We start from the raw sequence: 17,178 nt of genomic DNA on the forward strand, positions 1-17,178 counted from the left end.
GTGTCTTGTTTTGACCACACTTCATTAAACTACTGCTTCTTACCAAAATGCCTTCATTGAATTACAGTTTAATGCCACGCTTTCAGCCTTTATAGAGATGTTACCATGAGACTTGTCTGTTTTAATAACACTTCTGTATCTAGGGATACAGGTACAAAGAATGAAAGTCCCTACTTGGAGTGAACTTACATTCCAATGGGGATACAACAAATACATTTCAAAATATATACAGTATAAATATGCAGTAAATATGTGTGTGTGTGTGTGTGTGTGTGTGTGTGTGTGTGTGTGTATACATATATACATATATACATATATGCCTGCATGCATGCACACAGACAGGGTACAAGGTAGTTTGGGAGGGACACTATACAGAAGATAGATGGTGTCCGATTTATACCTTAAAGGAAGACAGATACACTTATGAGGTGTCAATGACGAAAGAATGCATGCCAGACATAGGGCACATCCTGGACAAAAGCACAGAGACAGAAAACGGAGTGTCATGAGTAAGGAAAAGAGAAATGGGTCACTTTGGCTGGATCACGGAGGATGGGAATAGCAAATACTAATGTCCAGTGAGGCTGGAAAGGTGGATTGGGGCCAGATTGTATAGGGTTTTAAAAGCTAAACAGAAGAAGTTTGTAATTTATTCTAGAAGCCCTTTTGGTATACTGGAAAAGAGCACTGGATATCATGTCAGAAGAACCCTAGCTCTGCCCAATGACCATGGACAAGGCACTTAATCCTTCTGTGTCTTATCTGTAACATAAGGGGGGTGAACTAGATGACCTGTAAGGCTAATTTATAGTCCTATTAAGACATTATTGGGAAGTAAGGTCAAAAAGATAGGTCGTGGTCAGATTGTACAAAGTGTAGCATTCAAAGTTTAGTGTGGTTTTCTTTTTATTTTCTTTAATCAGCAAAGCAATAGGATCAGAGCTGTCCTTTGGGAAGATGTGCTCTTGGACTAGTGCATAAGATAAATTAAAGTGGTGGGTAGAGACTAGAACCTAGTTGAAAAGAAAAGAAGACCTAAATTAGGGTAGTAGCCATGTGAATGAAAAACAAGAGACTCATATGAAAGGAAGGATTTAGTGACTAATTGAATGTGGGAAACGAGGAGGAAGGAGTTGAAAATAACTGAGATCTCTCCTGGGCAACTAGGAGAATGTCACTAAGCAGGGGTAAGAAAAATTAGGAGGAGGATCAAGGTTTATAGAGAAAATAAGTTAGTTTGAGATGTTAAGCTTGAAATACTTGGGTTAGTAAATCCAGGTGAAGCTGTCTATCAGGCAGCTATGGACTGCCCTGGGAATGGGTGCAATCAATGAAGGAGAGAAAGAAAAGGTCAAGGACAAAACATGTCAAAAGAACAAATTCTAGGTCAGATGAAGTCAACAAACATTTATTAAGCTCCCACTACATGCCAGGAACTATGCTAAGCACTGGGGATACAAAGAAAGGTAAATCAGTCTCTGCTCTCGATAAGCTCACTGTCTAATAGAAGAGGCAGTTTGAAAACAATCATGTACAAACAGTGTATGCAGAGCAAACTAGAGATGATTGAATGAGGGAAGGCACTAGCATTAAGGGGGATTGGGAAAGACTTCTGGCAGAAGTTGGGATTTTTAGCTGGGACATCCCTCAGGAAGCCAAGAGACAGGTGCGGTGGGAGCAGGGAGAGCCAGTGAAAATGCCCACAGTTAGCAGATGGACGTATCTTGTAGAAGGATCAGGAAGTAGGCCAGTGTCACTCAGTCACAAAATATGAGAGGGGAGTTAAGTTGTAGGAAGACTGAAAGTAGGAGGGGGGTCAGGTTATGAAGGGCTTTGAATGCCAAACAGATGACTCTATATTTGGTTTTGGAGATAATAAGGAGCCAACGGGGTGTTTTTAATTGGGGGGGAGTAAAAGAAGTAATGTCAGACCTACAGTTTAGGAAGATCATTTTGACTGGAGTGGGGAGAGATATGAGGAAGGAAGACCAAGGAGAAGAATTCTGCCTTGGAATCTAGGCATGAAGCGATGAGGGCCTATACTAGCATGGTACCAATGTCAGAGGAAAGAGAGAGGTGTAAGGGGACAGAATCTTCTGCCCTAATTGTGCCAATTGTAGGGTGGCATTCTGCCCTCCCCTCCCCCCCCCAGAGAATAATGAGATACCAAAGAAAGAAGGGCTCATATCAGCTTGGTGATTAATAAGTTTTATTAGGGTTAATTAGGTTGATTGGGTTGTTTAAAGGAATTTACTCACAAGAGGCCAGTCATCCTGGATGGTAGCAGGACAAAGTAACATCATGGATCCCCCACACCAACCCCAGGCCAAGTCAGTTATTATATAGAAATAGAACAAAGAAGGCATAGTGCCAAGATGGGCCCAGGGTTACGTGCAAATTTTCCCATGAGATCGTTGGAACTTTTTTTGCTTTTTACATTTACTCAAGGTAGTTTACATTTTTCTGTGGTGTCATAGGTCATGTTCCCATTCTAGCTTATGGGGGCATGTGCAAAAGATGTTACAAAGGTAAAATGAACAGGCCTTGGCAACAGATTGTACGGGGGGGTGGGGGGGGGGCATTGAGAGAGTAAGGAGCCAAGGATGACACCTGAGTTGTGAACTTGAGTGACTGAGAAGATGGTAGTGCCCTGCACAGTGAGAGGAAAGATAAGAAGTAGAGGACTTGGGGAAAGATAAATTCAGTTTTGAACATGATGAATTTAAGATGCCTCCAAGGCATCTTGTTTGAGATGTCCAAGAGGCAATTGGAAATGCAAGTCTGAAGGTTAGGGCTGGTTAGGGCTACACTGTCAGAGGCTTCAGAGAGGTCAAGAAGGATGAGGATTAAGAAAAAGTTATTAGATTTGCCTATTGGTGACTTTGGAAAGAGCATTTTGGTTGATTAATGAGTCAGAAGTCAGACTATAGCGAGTTAAGAAGAGAATGAAAGGAACTGAAGAAGAAGCACCAATTCTAGATAGCCTTCTCAAGAAAAAACTAAGTGGAAGAAAGATAGAGTGTTAACCATCAGGGTTGGAAGGGCGACACGGCCATGTTTGTAAGCAGTAGGGAAGAAGCCAGTAGAAAGGGAAAGAATGAAGATAAGTAAATGGGTGTAGATGAAATAGGGAAGCAATCTGCTGGAGAAGATGAGAAGCGCTAGAATCACTTTTGAGGTTTGTCTTGGCAAGGAGCAAGGCCCTCTCTTCGTGTGAGACGGGGTGAAGAAGGAAATAGTATCCAAAGGCCTCTGAGTGGTGTGAGAGGAGTAGGAGGGGAAAGGAGGGAGCTCTTGGAGAATGATGTGTTTCTTGTTCGGTTTTGTTTTATTTTAGGAAAATATGAGGCACAGGTCTCAACTTAGGAAGGTGGGGAGAGGGGAGCCATGGAAAAGAGATTTGAAGAAGGGTAAAAAGTGTAGAAAAGCCACTGTGGTGAGTGAGTCATTAGGTGTAACGGATAGTAAAAATATTGTCTTGCCTGCAGTGAAGGCTTAGTTGAAAATATGTGATCTAAATTTGTAGTGGACCAGTCAGCACAATTTTGTGGTTTTTCTCCAGCGTGTGAGTAAGAGAGAAGATAGTGGATAGTGGGAATAATCGAAGGCTGAGGTTTGTCAGTGCAAGATCAGCAATTGGATTGTGGAACAAGGGCCTCCGGAGTGGCAGTGTAGACAGCAGTGTAGAGTGGAACTGGTTCACTAAGGGGTCATGATGGAGGAAGTGGAAGATAAGAACAGGGTTGGGGTTGCGTGGGAGAGGGAGAGGTGAAATGACAACAGATGTCATCAGATGGGGGAATTTAAGAATTTGGGAACATGGAAGTGGAATAATTGTAGTGATGACAAGATCAAGATCCCTGTGTGTGGCTGAGGTGGGAGGGGAGATGAAGGAGTTGAGGAGCTGGAAGGTTAAGGGAGTATCGTTCTGTACGTTGAAGTTCCCTAACATGAAGGCCAGAGAGAAAGACTGAGTCAGGCCCTGCACTCATTGACAAAAGAAGGTAAATGTCCTGGAGATTTAGATAACAGCTACCAAAATCTTGATGGGATGATAAATATGGATTGAGTAAACCTCAGAGGAGGAGACCTTTAGTGGCAGTGGTGAGTAAGGAGTATGCCAACTCACCCACCTCTAGCTTTGAAGATATGAGTGAAAGTGCAGCCAGTGCTAGAAAGTGGCCAGGCTATCTGTATCATCAGGAGGGAGCTAGATCTCAGTGAGAGCCAGAAGATGGAAGGAGTGGGATAAGGAAAGTTTTAAGGTCAAAGCAAGTTTGTTACTTAGGGAGCAGGCATTCGAGATTGCACGGGTTGGGGGGTAGGGTGTTGAAGGGAATTGGGAAAAAGCTAGAGGTCAGTTGGGGGCAGAAAATAGGGTTGAATAGTGAGGGGGGTGGATCACTGAGATGGGGAGGTTAGAGATTGTTAATCATTAAGCAATAAGTTCTGGTAGGTTGTCAACATCCCTAGGGGCTTAGCCTCAAGGTGTGTAACTGGAAGGGAGGAGGAAGTGCCCACCTGGGACCAGATTTAGGCAAGTTATCTATCTAATGAGTATGATAGATGGAAGCTGGCCCGAAGGCCAGGCTAGGAATGTAGCAGGAGGGAACATATTAGAATGATGTTTCTCTCCTACTCAAGAGAGATAGTAGGGCAGGCTAGGAGATCCTGATATTTGATGTAATAAAAGCAAGCGGGTGCTACTGGATTTTTTTTTTAAGTTTTAGTGATGCCTTTTGGGTTTGTTTTTTTTTACACCACAGACATTTCCCCCAGAATCTCTTGCCCTCATCCCATAGAACCTTTCCTTGTCATCAAGAAAGAATTTTTTTTAAAACCAGTTAAACAAAGCTACTTCATTTTGTATGTAATATTTGATATTCATAGTCCTCCATCACCCCTATTCTGGTGGACATTTTCCACCCCATCTACTGTGCTTGTAATTCATGTGTTCAGTATCGAAAGAAATGTCTGTAATAGTAGAACAGTATTTGGAAAGTCTGACATATCTAGAAGAGAGAAATATTTTGTGCCTTATTCTCTCCCCAATATGTGAATGTTCTTATAAGTGACTATATGACAATCATTCCCTTGTCTCTCTCTCCTTCCCCACCAATACACCCACCCCTCAGCTCCCTGTTGTAGACAAGATCAGGATAATTGCACAGAAAATCTATGGGCTGATGACGTTGAATTATTGCCAGAGGCTCAGCATAAATGTTGAAGTCTACACAAAGCAGGTAGGAGTTATGGTTTTTATTCTTCTTTTACTACTTTAATGAGAAAGCAGAAGGAGCATTGAACTAGTAATCCTGGCTCCAGCTTCACCAGTTTCTGTATGTACCAGTATCTATATAACCTTGGGCAAGTTGTCACTTTTCTGGGCCTCAGTTTTTTCATCTATAAAATGAGGGACTTGGATGAGATCATGTCTGAGCCCTCCCTCCTTCCTCTTCTGCACGAATCTTCCCCACCCCCAAATTCTCAACCTTCACTCCTGGGCAATTCTTCTCAGAAATGTCTTCTTTCTTAAGAGTGTTGTACTTTGATTGAAAGGTCATTCAGGTTTTCCCATGTAGGGCATGCTATATATTATGGATGTGTGTCAGAAAAATATGGAAAGCATTGGTAAAATGTTGTATCTTTTGCCTTATCGATACAGCTGCTCCACCCTATATCATTTGAATACTTGAAATAAAAATCTTCAGCTGTGTTTTAGATTTCTAAGTGTTTTATTGTCTTATCCAGCTAGTACCTGAGATATTTTTATTCTTTGATAAGTAGACAGAAGATAGTTGTCATTGAGGGAGGTGGAAATTATTTCTGTCCTGCCAGATGAATAAATAAGAAATGAAAGTCATTTGGCTTTAGAAAGAAATGTAAAGATCATTACAATTACAGTGCTTATATGATTGTTTTGCTCAATTAATACAAACATTTCTTTTCTTCGTTTCTCCTTCCCACTTTGCTCTTTGCTCTTTAGGGATTTGGAAACCTACCCATTTGCATGGCTAAAACCCATCTGTCCTTATCTCATGACCCAGAGAAGAAAGGTGTGCCCACAGGTTTTGTTCTGCCAATCCGTGACATCCGGGCCAGTGTTGGTGCTGGCTTCTTGTACCCTCTGGTAGGGACGGTAAGTGCTACACAAAAAATGATGCTTGGTATGTTGTTCGTAATTATGCTTCCTATTTTAAGTTTATTCCTATAGTCACCAGTAAATGGCTAAATGGGCAGAAGCATTGTTGCCAGAGGAGGAAATGGGAATCAGACCTATGAGAATGATTAATCCTGCTGAGGTACACTGTTTGGTGTTATTTAAGTGTGATGCAAGTACTGCCTGTGCTGAATAGTAACCTGGGGTATGTTTCCAGTTTTCACACTTCTATTGTGACTTTGATTGAGTTCAGGATGGGCCTTGTTCACAGAAGAAGTAGGTGTGATACATTATTTAGGAGCACCAGGAAGGCTCCATTTCCTACCCCCTACCCATATCTCTCTTGAGTTTCATGGCAGGTGCCTGAAATTCTACCATTAGAACTTTATTCCTTTGGATTGGGGAATTGTCCCTGCTGAAATGTAGGTACCCCAGGAGGGATAAGGCATTAAATTAGTTACTTATATTTAGTATGTTTGTTTTCTTAGTTCTTTCTAACTTGAAAGCCAATTGAGAACTTTTTATAAAGGGGATTAGAGATTGAGAAGAAAGAGGGTGCTTGATTTACAGTTTTGCTTCAAGCTAAATTTATTAAATCATCCCTTCTGTGTACCATGTCTGATGTCCCTCAGTTGAATATTCTGCCTTTGGGTACCGCACAGCATACATTCAGTCCTTTTAAACGTTTATGAAGCATGCTGTAAAAAACAGTTGACATTTAAGTCACCTTAAACTATACAAGTGAAAGATAACAAGTTGTGTTTTGGAAGACAAATGAACTTTTGAATGGAAGGGATGGTGGAATTTAATCATACTAACAAATGAAGGTGATTTTAAATGAACATTTTAAAATAAAATTTGGTCCCATATTTTAATTGCTCACATTCAGTTCTGAGTATGTCCCTTCTCCCCACCACCAAGTAGCAAAAAACTTTTAAGGGGAGGAGGGAAGCAGTTTATTGAAACTGACCAGTGTATTAACTGTTTCTGACACCATATACTGTTCTTTACCTCTGCAATGAAACGAAAGAGGTGCATTTTCTCAAATCTTCCCCTGGGCCAAACTTGGGCATTATAATTATACAGCGTTCAGTTTTTTGGATGGTTCTTTCCATTTGCATTGTGGTCATATATTCTCTTCCTGCTTCATCTTACTTCCTTCTTCATCAGTCCATACAAGGTTTCCCTTGATTCTGTGAAAAATCTTTATATTTTACATTTCTTATGGTACAGTAAATAGTATTCCATTACATTCATGTGCTGCAGTTTGTTTAGCCACTCCCCAGTTGCTGGGCACTCTTTTGCTTCCTGGTCTCTGCTACTACAGGACGTATTGCTATGAATATTTTGGTATATATGGGAAATTTTATTCTCTCTTGACCTTGGGGTGTATGCCTAGCAGTAGGATCTCTAGATCAAAGGGTATGAATATTTTAGTCATTTTTTACCTAATCCAAAATTGCTTCATACTAGCATCTTTTAAAATAAGAATCTTAAATGGCAAGCACCCTCAACAATACATTTTATTTTTCCCTTTCAAGTAACTCTGTTTAATAGCTGTGAAAATATCGCAGCTATATTATTTTGCATAGTTAGAGATAAGATATAAATATGAATGGAGAATTAAAGATCAAGACATAAAAGGAGTTTAAACCAGTAAAAATAGCCTTCTGCCAGATGGCAAAGAGTAACAATAGCTTGCTTCATAACCCCTTGCTTCAAATTTACCATTTGGCCTGTATGTCTAAGTCAGTAGAGCTGTAGCAATGAATACGCTTTATAAAATCTTAAGTGAGTATTGACTATAACTGACTATAAACTTTTCATCTACTTGGACACATACAGTCAGCAGTAATTTTGTTTCCAAAATTCACAATGTGTACAATATTTAGCAACAACTCGGGGAATTCCATTATTAAATTGCCTGTCACCTAGGAATACTTCCTGAAGCTATCAAATAACAGACTTCCCAGAAAAGGTTCTTCCAGCCGTTGTGGCTCCATCAGAGCTGCTGTTCTTTATTCTACAGATTGATAACATATATTACTAGAGGATATCTTGGGTACCTCACAAAGTCCTATGGATTGTTTTTTTTAACATTTATACTGTTAGATGTTTTAACATTTAAATGAGGTGTTCTCTTTCAGTTTAACATCTTTATGTCTTTCCTGTCTTTATATAATTGCTAATCTTTACAGCTTTATTTTCTGATTGGTCCTGTTTTTCCCCTTCACTTTAAGCTCCAACTTCATATCATTTTAACTTCCGATCATAGCATTTGGCACCGATGCTAACTTTAGAGGACTCTTAGGTTTCTGGATTGTTTCAGGAATTGCTGATTAATATAGCTGATCCCATTAGATCCTAGTTAATTCAAATAATGAGTCCCATGGAGTGGTCGCATCATTTGAATTTGCACTGCATGTTTCCATTGGGTTGGAACCAATTACCATATTTTACCTAATTATAACTTGAATAATACAAATTCAAATATATGTGACGACTTCACAAGATTCATTATTTGCAGGAAAACGGACCTAGCTGTGCTTAGAAATGTCAACGTTAAGTGATACAGTTTTTAAATTGCATTGTATTACAGAAGATCATTCAGCTGGTCCTTTAAGTATGTTTTTATACTTGTCAGTTTTTAGAAATTCTACTTCAAACGTCTTATTTTCAGTCTATATTTAAAGTAGCACTTGCATAATTTGTCATTATACAAAAGATTATAAAAATCAAAATGTACTGTGTAGAAGCTGGATTTTCAAGCTATTTTGATTTGTACTTAACCTGATTTCCCTGCCCACCAAACCAAAAAAAGGTATTATTATTATTAGGAAATAAAAGCAAAGACCTCAGTGCTTTAATAATGCATTTATGTTATGGCTCTCTTCAGTTTTTGGAAGTCTAAATTAAACTAGTAAGAACAATGACAGTAAAACTATATGTTCTGTTTAAAAAACAATGCATATTGCTTAAATGCACAAGTCTTGAAGTAAATTAGAAAATCTGCCTACTGAGACTAATCTATTCTTTAAAAAAACAAAACAAAAAAGGCTTTACCCTTCTCATTCCACCTTGTTTAACTAAGCAAGTAAGATAATTGTATCCTTTTCAGACTTTGCTCATTCAACTCTTGTTGAGCCGAGATCTTTGTTCACCTCTATGCTTGAAACCATTACGCGGTACAATTTCATGAATCCAGTTCTTTAATTTTGCTGAAAATTTTGCAGCCTTACTTACTTACTAATGCTAATTGGGTTAATTATAAGAATTACAAATTTATATAGGGTGGAGGGCTTTCAATCTTTTTCCTTTTAAGTAATAGGCAGAATTGGCAAAGATGACAAAAGATGTAACTGTAGCTGATGGAGGCATTTCTGGAAGATACGCATGATATACTGTTAGCCTGTGATCTTACCATTCTCAAAAACAAGTTGGAAGTAGAATAAAGTGACTAAAATATCCATCCCCAGAGATATCCCCCCCTGGTGGGCATATATGCCAGGGAAGTCAAAGACCAAAAGAAAGGTCCCCCTCTATACCAGAATATCCCTAACTGTAGGTCTATTGGTAGCAAAGACCTGGAAACAAAAACTATACCCATTGATGGAGGAATGGCTAGATACTGGGGTACATGAATGTAATGGAATATTACTGTGCCACTGTAACAACAGTGCTGCTTGCAGCTACTGTGGCTATGTAAGACCAACAACACCAGCACACAGGAAGGCTGCTAGCACAGGTTCTTTGATCTGCTTTTCTAAGGAAAGCAACTTTAAGGGGTTAACAGTCTCACTTTAATTAAACATACATATATCATTCACTTAATTCAGGGGAAAAGCCAGAACCCCAAACTTCAGAGAAAATACAAACAGAAATTACAAACACGCATTATATAAACAGAGCAAATAACACAAACCAGTCTATCCATAGCAATACACAGTTACCAGAGAAGCACCAACATCTGGGTTTCTTCAAAGCTGGGGTGCTCCTTAACAATGGCTACCCAGAGTCTCATATGGTCAAATCATACAACACTCTTCCAGTGAGTGAGAGCCCCAAAGCAAAATGCTAACCTCTGGGTATATATATACCCTTCTTAGGCCCAAAGGTTTCACATCCAGTCAGCAAAAGGGTGTGGGCATGGGGCTTCATACCTAATCAGCAAAAGGGTGTGGGCCTGGGGCACCTAGCAAGAAAGACTTAATTAAAGGCACTTGATTACTTTAGCATTCTAAAAGAGAAAGCCATTTTTAAAAAAAAAAAAAAGTCCCACCTTATTTATTAATACAGCCATAAGAAATGACAAATATGAGAAACATGGAAAAACTCAAATGAACCGATGCAAAACAAAATAAACAAAAGCAGGAAAACGGTATATACAATGAGTACAACAGTGTGAATGGAAAATACAGTAAAATGAAATTGGATTTTATGACCAAGCTTGGATCCAGAGAAGAGATGAGAAAATATACTTCCCTCCTTTCGTTGATGAGAGAGTAGAGGACTTTGAGTATGGAATGTGTTGGTTGATTTTGCCGAAATGTTGTTGTTTTTCATCTTTTTTACAAGGAAAGGCTTGCAAGGTGTTTCCACAATCCAGCTAGCAGCTTCTGTGGGGGTATAAGATCCACCCACAGCGAGCACCCAGAAAGCTGCCAACAGCACAGGTTCTTTTGATCTGCCTTAATAAGGAAAGCAAGGTTAAAGGGGTTGACAAGCTTACTTTAATTCAGCACACAAATATCATTCACTTAGTTCAGGGGAAAAAGCCAGCACCCTGAACTTCAGAGCAAAATACAAACAAATCACAAATGTCAACAGACAGACCCAATACAATACATAGTTACCAACATCTAGGTCCAGCCCGGGAGCTCAGAACAAGGGCTGTCCCAGAGTCACGCGCCACCACTGCTGCGGCAAAAAGCTCCAAGGAAGAGGAGGCCAACCCCTTTTTTATATCTTTTTCAGTGTCCAGGGTGAGTCACACATGCGACTCAGCCACGTGACCTAGAATCGTCACAAAGAGGCGACTTAAACCCATGTGGTCTAAAAGCCTCTGCTGTCCCAGACATGGGACAGGCCCTCCCTGGAGTTAGCCCCACCTTGGGCCCCACCAGTTGCCAATCCACACCCAAATAGGTTTTACACCTAATAGGGGTTTGGGCCTGGGGCTTAGCACTTAGTAAGACTCAATGAAATACACTGAATTACTCAAAGCAAACAAAAGCCAAACTCTTCAAGGGCACTTGTTCAACTAAGTGATAAGGAGCCCATTTTGCTTACCAACACACAAGGTAAGGATAGATGGGAGAATATATTCAGAAATTAATGTGCTGTAAAAGCAAAAGGCATTACTAAAACTATTCAAATAAAAGTAAAACAAAAAGTCAGCCTAGTATTATAGAAAGAACATTACAAGCCAGAATTACAGTCCTGGCTTTTAAGTGTTATGATATCTAATGGCTTCTTTAGAGAAGTTCTGTGTCTCCTCCCTTGATTGACAGTGAGAAAAATCACCATATGACTTTGTTCCTTGGTTTGTTCTATATGAGGAAGGCAGAGGGAGGGTTGTTAGGGCTAGATTGCTCATTTTTTGCAATTCCACCTTGTTCCTTAGATGAGCACAATGCCTGGTCTCCCAACTCGGCCCTGTTTCTATGACATTGATTTGGATCCTGTATCAGAACAGGTGAACGGATTGTTTTGAATTGGTAAGTTATACTCAAAGAGGAGTCCTCCATTTTTATGAAGATTCTCAAACATAAAATAAAGATTTCATATTGTGATGTTCAGCAGCAGTAAGTAATGATTATTATTAGTTTAATTTCTCTTTTCCTGTCCATATTAGGTGTATCTTCCAGAAGCTACATTGGAAGTTAACCCAGAAGCCTGCATTCATAGTGCCTGACTTACGTTATCATGTGTAGATTTGCTTAAATCATGGAAGTCTTTATCAATCCTTATGAAATTAAATAAAATGAAGTAATTTAATATCTTAAACTTGTCATTACTTATTTCTAATTCCAATATCTCCTTCTCCTTCTACCCTTTATCCCTTCTTGGTATAGAATTAGTACCATCTCTAATACATGTTTAATTGTGCCTGCCTCTGCTATTGCTTTGATATCCCCCACTGAATAGGTGACAGTACAGGATTTTAATAAGGATAAGAAAGATCCTAAGTATTTGGTGCCCAAAATTTGTTTCATAATCAAAATATTAAAACTAGAAAGGACTTTTGAGATCATCTGACCCAACTCCTTCATTTGCAAATGAGGAAACTGAGTCTTCAAGAGATGACATGGCTTGGTTTGTCTGTGATCACGCATAGAGTTAGGGTCAAACTAACATGAGGACTTGGATCTCCTGCATCCAGGATTCTTTCCACCACATCACCCATTGCCAGAGAAACTCTTGACTCTAAGGAAGAAGTCTCCCACAATTTATCTGCAGCTCTTCATGTCTCTCAAAATCAACGACCCTGAAGTTATCAGGGTCAGAAATGTTCTAGAAGAGATGCTCAAATAGCCCCTCAGATCTGCTGAATAGCTCTTGAGGCAATTTGTGGTTAGTTTATCTGGGGTTGGGGGTTTGTTTTGTTTTTTTAAGCTTAGTTCTTTCATAAAGCCCTCTGAATATGTCTTAGACCTACTGGTGTTACTCACATCCAGATATAGTTAGAAAATATCAGTTCATGACAGGACAGATAGAAAATTACTGTTCCTGACTTCTGTTAACTTTTCTTCCAGCACTTTTAATGCATAATAATAAAATCTAATAATAACTAGCACTTTAATATAACATATAACATAGCACTTTAAGGTTTGTAGACCACTTTACATGTGATCTCATTTGAGCCTCATGACCATCCTGGGAGGTAGATGCTAATATTTATCCCCATTTTGCAGATGGGGAAGGTGAAGTGTAGGAATCCCATAAGATCTTCCAGGTCACAGAGCTAATAAGTAAGTGTCTGAGGAGGCAAGATTCAGACTCAGGTCTTCCTGCATTCAACACCTAGCGACCTGTTTATGTCACAACCCCAAACATGGGGAATACCAAAACACTGGATTGTATTTTACCTCGCAGACAATTTGCCTCAGAGAGCACTAATAACACAATGCTTTCTGAGTAGTTGTGCACTTAAATAGTAGTAATAATAATAGCTGGTATTTATGTAAATGCTTAGATTTGTCTAATTCAAAGGCACAGCCTTTACCTAGGTAGAAATAGCTCACTTTCATTTCTGTCTGGGCTCTGGTGAGGCTTTGATTTGTTGTACCTGCCCAAATCCATTGCTGCCCCCCAAACTCTGGATTTGATTCTCTATTATCCTATATTTCTCCTCCCTTCCACAGCCAGACTCCTAGAAAAAGCTGTCTATATTCAGTGCCTTCTTTCTTTTCTGGATCATCATCCACACTCCTTCCCTCTGTCATTTAGAACTCAATGCTCTATGCTGGGCCTTCCCTACATTCTCTTCTTAGTGACCTTATCAACTCCCATGGGTTCAGTTATGACTCTGAATATGTAAATATTCAACCTTCATCAACTAAATTCTACTTCTGCATCATCAGCTGCCTAACTGGATGTCCTAGGGTAGGCATCTCAAACTTAACATGTCCAAGTTCTCCAAACTTCCCTATTTCAGTTGAGGCATTATGATTCTTCTAGTCATACAGGTTCACAATCTTGGAGCCAACCTCTATAGCTCATTCTCCCTCACCTAACCTATCCAGTATGATGCCAACTTCAGACCCTCTTGTCAGTTCTACTTTCATCACATCTCATGTGACACCACTCCACTCACATGCCCACCATGTCTGTTGGCACTCTTCACCTCTTAGACTACTGCAATATCCTCACTGGTGCCTCAGCATCATCTCTTTCCTCTCCAAATCATTTTCCACACAACAGCCAAAGCCCCAGCAGGTTCCCTCTTGCTTTTAGGATAAAATACAAACTCCTCTGTTTGATATGACCCTTTGTAATCTGGCCCTAGCCTTCTCTTTCTAGCCTTAGTATACCTCACTCCCCATCATACACATTCTAGCCCAGTCAGATTGGCCTAGATGCTTGTCTCAAAGGATAACTGTATGTTGTAGCTCAGCCTTTTTACAAGCTGCTCTCCCTCCCTGGAATTCATCCCTCCTCACCTCCGCATCTTGTTCAGTTGTTTCAGCCATGTCTGATTCTTCATTTGGGGTTTTCTTGGCAAAGATACTGGCGTGCTTTGCCATTTCCTGTTCTAGCTCATGTAACAGATGAGGAACTGAGGCAAACAGGGGGAAGTGACTTGCCCAGGGTCACACAGCTAGTCAGAAGCCAGATTTGGACTCAGGAAAATGAGTCTTCCTGACTCTGGGCTTGGCACTCTATCTACTTCACCACCTAGCTGCCCCACATCTCAGAACACCTAATTTCCTTCAAAGCTTAGCTCAAGCCCCACCTCCTTTGACCACCATCCTCCCCACCCCTGCCACCCTTCATTATACTGTATTACTTTTGTATATATTTATGTTTCATCCTCATCCCCCAAATGGAATATAAATTCCTTCAAGGCAGGGACTGTTTAATTTTCTTTTGTAGTCCCACTGCCTTGGCACAGTACCTGGTACAAAGGCATTTAATAAATGTTTGTTGATTGACTGAAAGTAGATAGGCAATGAATAGGGCCCAGAATTCATTAGATCACACTATTACATTTGAGAAATTGTATAGTGCTTTTAATGACCCCAAGCTTCTTCCTGAAATAAGGCTTTTTAAAATTAATATCTTCTAGCGATTCTATATGCCCGTGAGTCATAATATATACCACAGTCTTTGAAGAATTAGTCTCAAGCCAACCAGAGTGTAAAGGAGAGGTGTATGGTGAGCATGAGTGGGCAGCAATATGTGCTAATGAAAATTGCAAACCAGAAGAAGCATGTAGGATAGCCTCCTTGGATATTTGAAAACAATGACAAAAAAGGCATGTCATGTAATAGAGCTCAGTATAACCAGTGGGCTGTACTCATATTCCTCCTGTTCATGCTCTCCCCCTTCCCCCATGGAGGATTTATGGAAATGACATGGACAATAGCTATACATTGATGTCAGCATGGATGCTTTGCTATCTGTACTGTTGGAAAAAAAAAAATATTCATTTGGATGCAATCATAGATCCAACCAAGAAAGAATGCAATGGGGAACTATTGCTTAAAATCAAGGTATTTAATAACTTAGTTAACCTCCTCTGCCCTCCAACTAACCCCATTTGAAAGTTATTAGTTTCGTCACCTTGTGCAGAATGTGGGAGACTCCTGTTTTTTGGAACAGTTTGTCTGAAAGGGTGGATACCATTCCCAGCCCTAATGTCCTAAGTCCTAAATGAAAATTATTGCAAGGGCAGTCTCTTGGAGGGAGGGAGGGATGGTAGAGCCAAGGATACCATCCCATGCCTGGACAGGAAAGAGATTCCAGGAATTTCCTGGAGGCCCATAGGGGAGGGGAGCAGGCTGCAGAGATATTCACCTACATAGAGATATACAGCCAAAGGTAAGAAATCTTAACCTGATAGCATCCCATTTTAATCATTCTTACTAACTAGGCAAGAGAGGCAAGCAAGCACTGCCAGCAACCCCTAAATTTTGGATGGCCCTGAGGGAAAGCCTCAGCTGCTTTCCCTAGTTACAGTTCTGGGCCTATTTTCTTCCCCCATTCCACCCAGTAAGGTATCTTAGCTTTTTTAACAAAGCCATAGATGCCTCTAGGACAGGGGCTATGTCTTATACCTCCTTTAATCTCAGAGCCCAACACAGGATATGCCCTCCTTGCAGAGTATTTTAGAAAAGGTTTGTAGCTCCCTTTCCGCTAAATGGTAATCAGGATGGGGCTTTGATGCCTGTTATCAGGAGTTGGGAATGGGTGGCTTGTGAAATCTATGGATGACCCTTTAGACTATGTTTCTTGTCCCCAGCCCAATGGATCTTAGACAAAACAAAAAAATGGGAATTGATGCTCTGAGCCCCAGGGTGCTCCAGCTTTTCAAGAAGCTATCACACAGCACTTGGTGTAGTGAAAAGAGAGGTGCTCTTGGAGTCAGGAGAAAGGGGTTTCAGTAGGAATTCTGACAGTAATGCAAGCCAGCCAATCTGGCCTTCCTTCTGCTTCTCACTCATAACACTCCATTTCCTTCCTCAGTGCCTTTGCATTGACCATGCTGCATACCTAAAATGTGCTTCCTCCTTACCTGTCCCCATCTTTAAAACTCAACTCAGGCACTATGTTCTGCAAAATCTTTTCTGACAGCTGAGTCCCAACTGCTAGTGCCTTACCTCCAAAACTACCTTATATTTAATGATTTTTAATATATTTGTATTTATGCTGTATATTTTTTTAATTACTTGCTCACTGCAAATAGGGAGTGTTTCATTCTTTGTACTTGCATCTACATCACCTTGTTGGTTGGTTGGTTGGTTGACTTGATAGCAGCAGCAGAAGGCATAAATGGATTCTCTGTTGTCTACAACTACCTTCGTGATTATATTAGTAGACCCCTTTCCTGCTGACCTCGCAGGGGCTCTCTCTCCATTTCTTGCCAAGTCACATGCTCTTGCGGCTATAGGACCTCTCCCCGCCCCCCAATTAAGTGCCAGACGCCTGTGTAAATCCATCTTCCCATCTCCTCTCACCTTCCCGTCACATCTTTCCTTAGTCTTCCATCTCACCTTATTTTTTTTCCCTCCGTTGGAGAGGCCTATATGGAAGGAGCAATAAATTCAGGCTGCTCCTGGAAGGGTCTTTTCCATTTTCTTTGTTCTGAGTGGCATTTTCATGTTCTCATGGAGGCTCTCTTTCCACGCCCCTTCTCTAGTGTCCGCTGTCTCCCCTTTAGATGCCCTGAATGTCAGCCCACTAGTGTGAAGTGACTTCTTAGTACAGAGAGAGAATTCCCGCCCCCTGTTCGTCTCCATCCCCAATTCCCATCCCCATCCTCAGCCCCATCACCACCAGCGCTCCCTTGACTCCCC

At 40.5% G+C, this 17,178-nt stretch overlaps 1 protein-coding gene across 1 annotated transcript in view; it reads left to right on the top strand.

Annotated features, from left to right (window-relative positions):
• Positions 1 to 12,163, top strand: part of MTHFD1 (methylenetetrahydrofolate dehydrogenase, cyclohydrolase and formyltetrahydrofolate synthetase 1) — an 89,003-nt gene extending 76,840 nt beyond the window's left edge. Inside the window, 6 exon segments of the mRNA XM_036735182.1 lie at positions 5,136 to 5,181; positions 5,184 to 5,221; positions 5,223 to 5,243; positions 5,987 to 6,139; positions 11,784 to 11,877; positions 12,015 to 12,163. Coding sequence (XP_036591077.1) covers positions 5,136 to 5,181; positions 5,184 to 5,221; positions 5,223 to 5,243; positions 5,987 to 6,139; positions 11,784 to 11,873 — 348 coding nt within the window. The 3' untranslated portion in view covers positions 11,874 to 11,877; positions 12,015 to 12,163.
• Positions 12,164 to 17,178: the final 5,015 nt, after the last annotated feature.

Source organism: Trichosurus vulpecula, chromosome 8 (genome assembly GCF_011100635.1).
Source record: "Trichosurus vulpecula isolate mTriVul1 chromosome 8, mTriVul1.pri, whole genome shotgun sequence".
In the NCBI taxonomy this organism is placed as follows: domain Eukaryota; kingdom Metazoa; phylum Chordata; class Mammalia; order Diprotodontia; family Phalangeridae; genus Trichosurus; species Trichosurus vulpecula.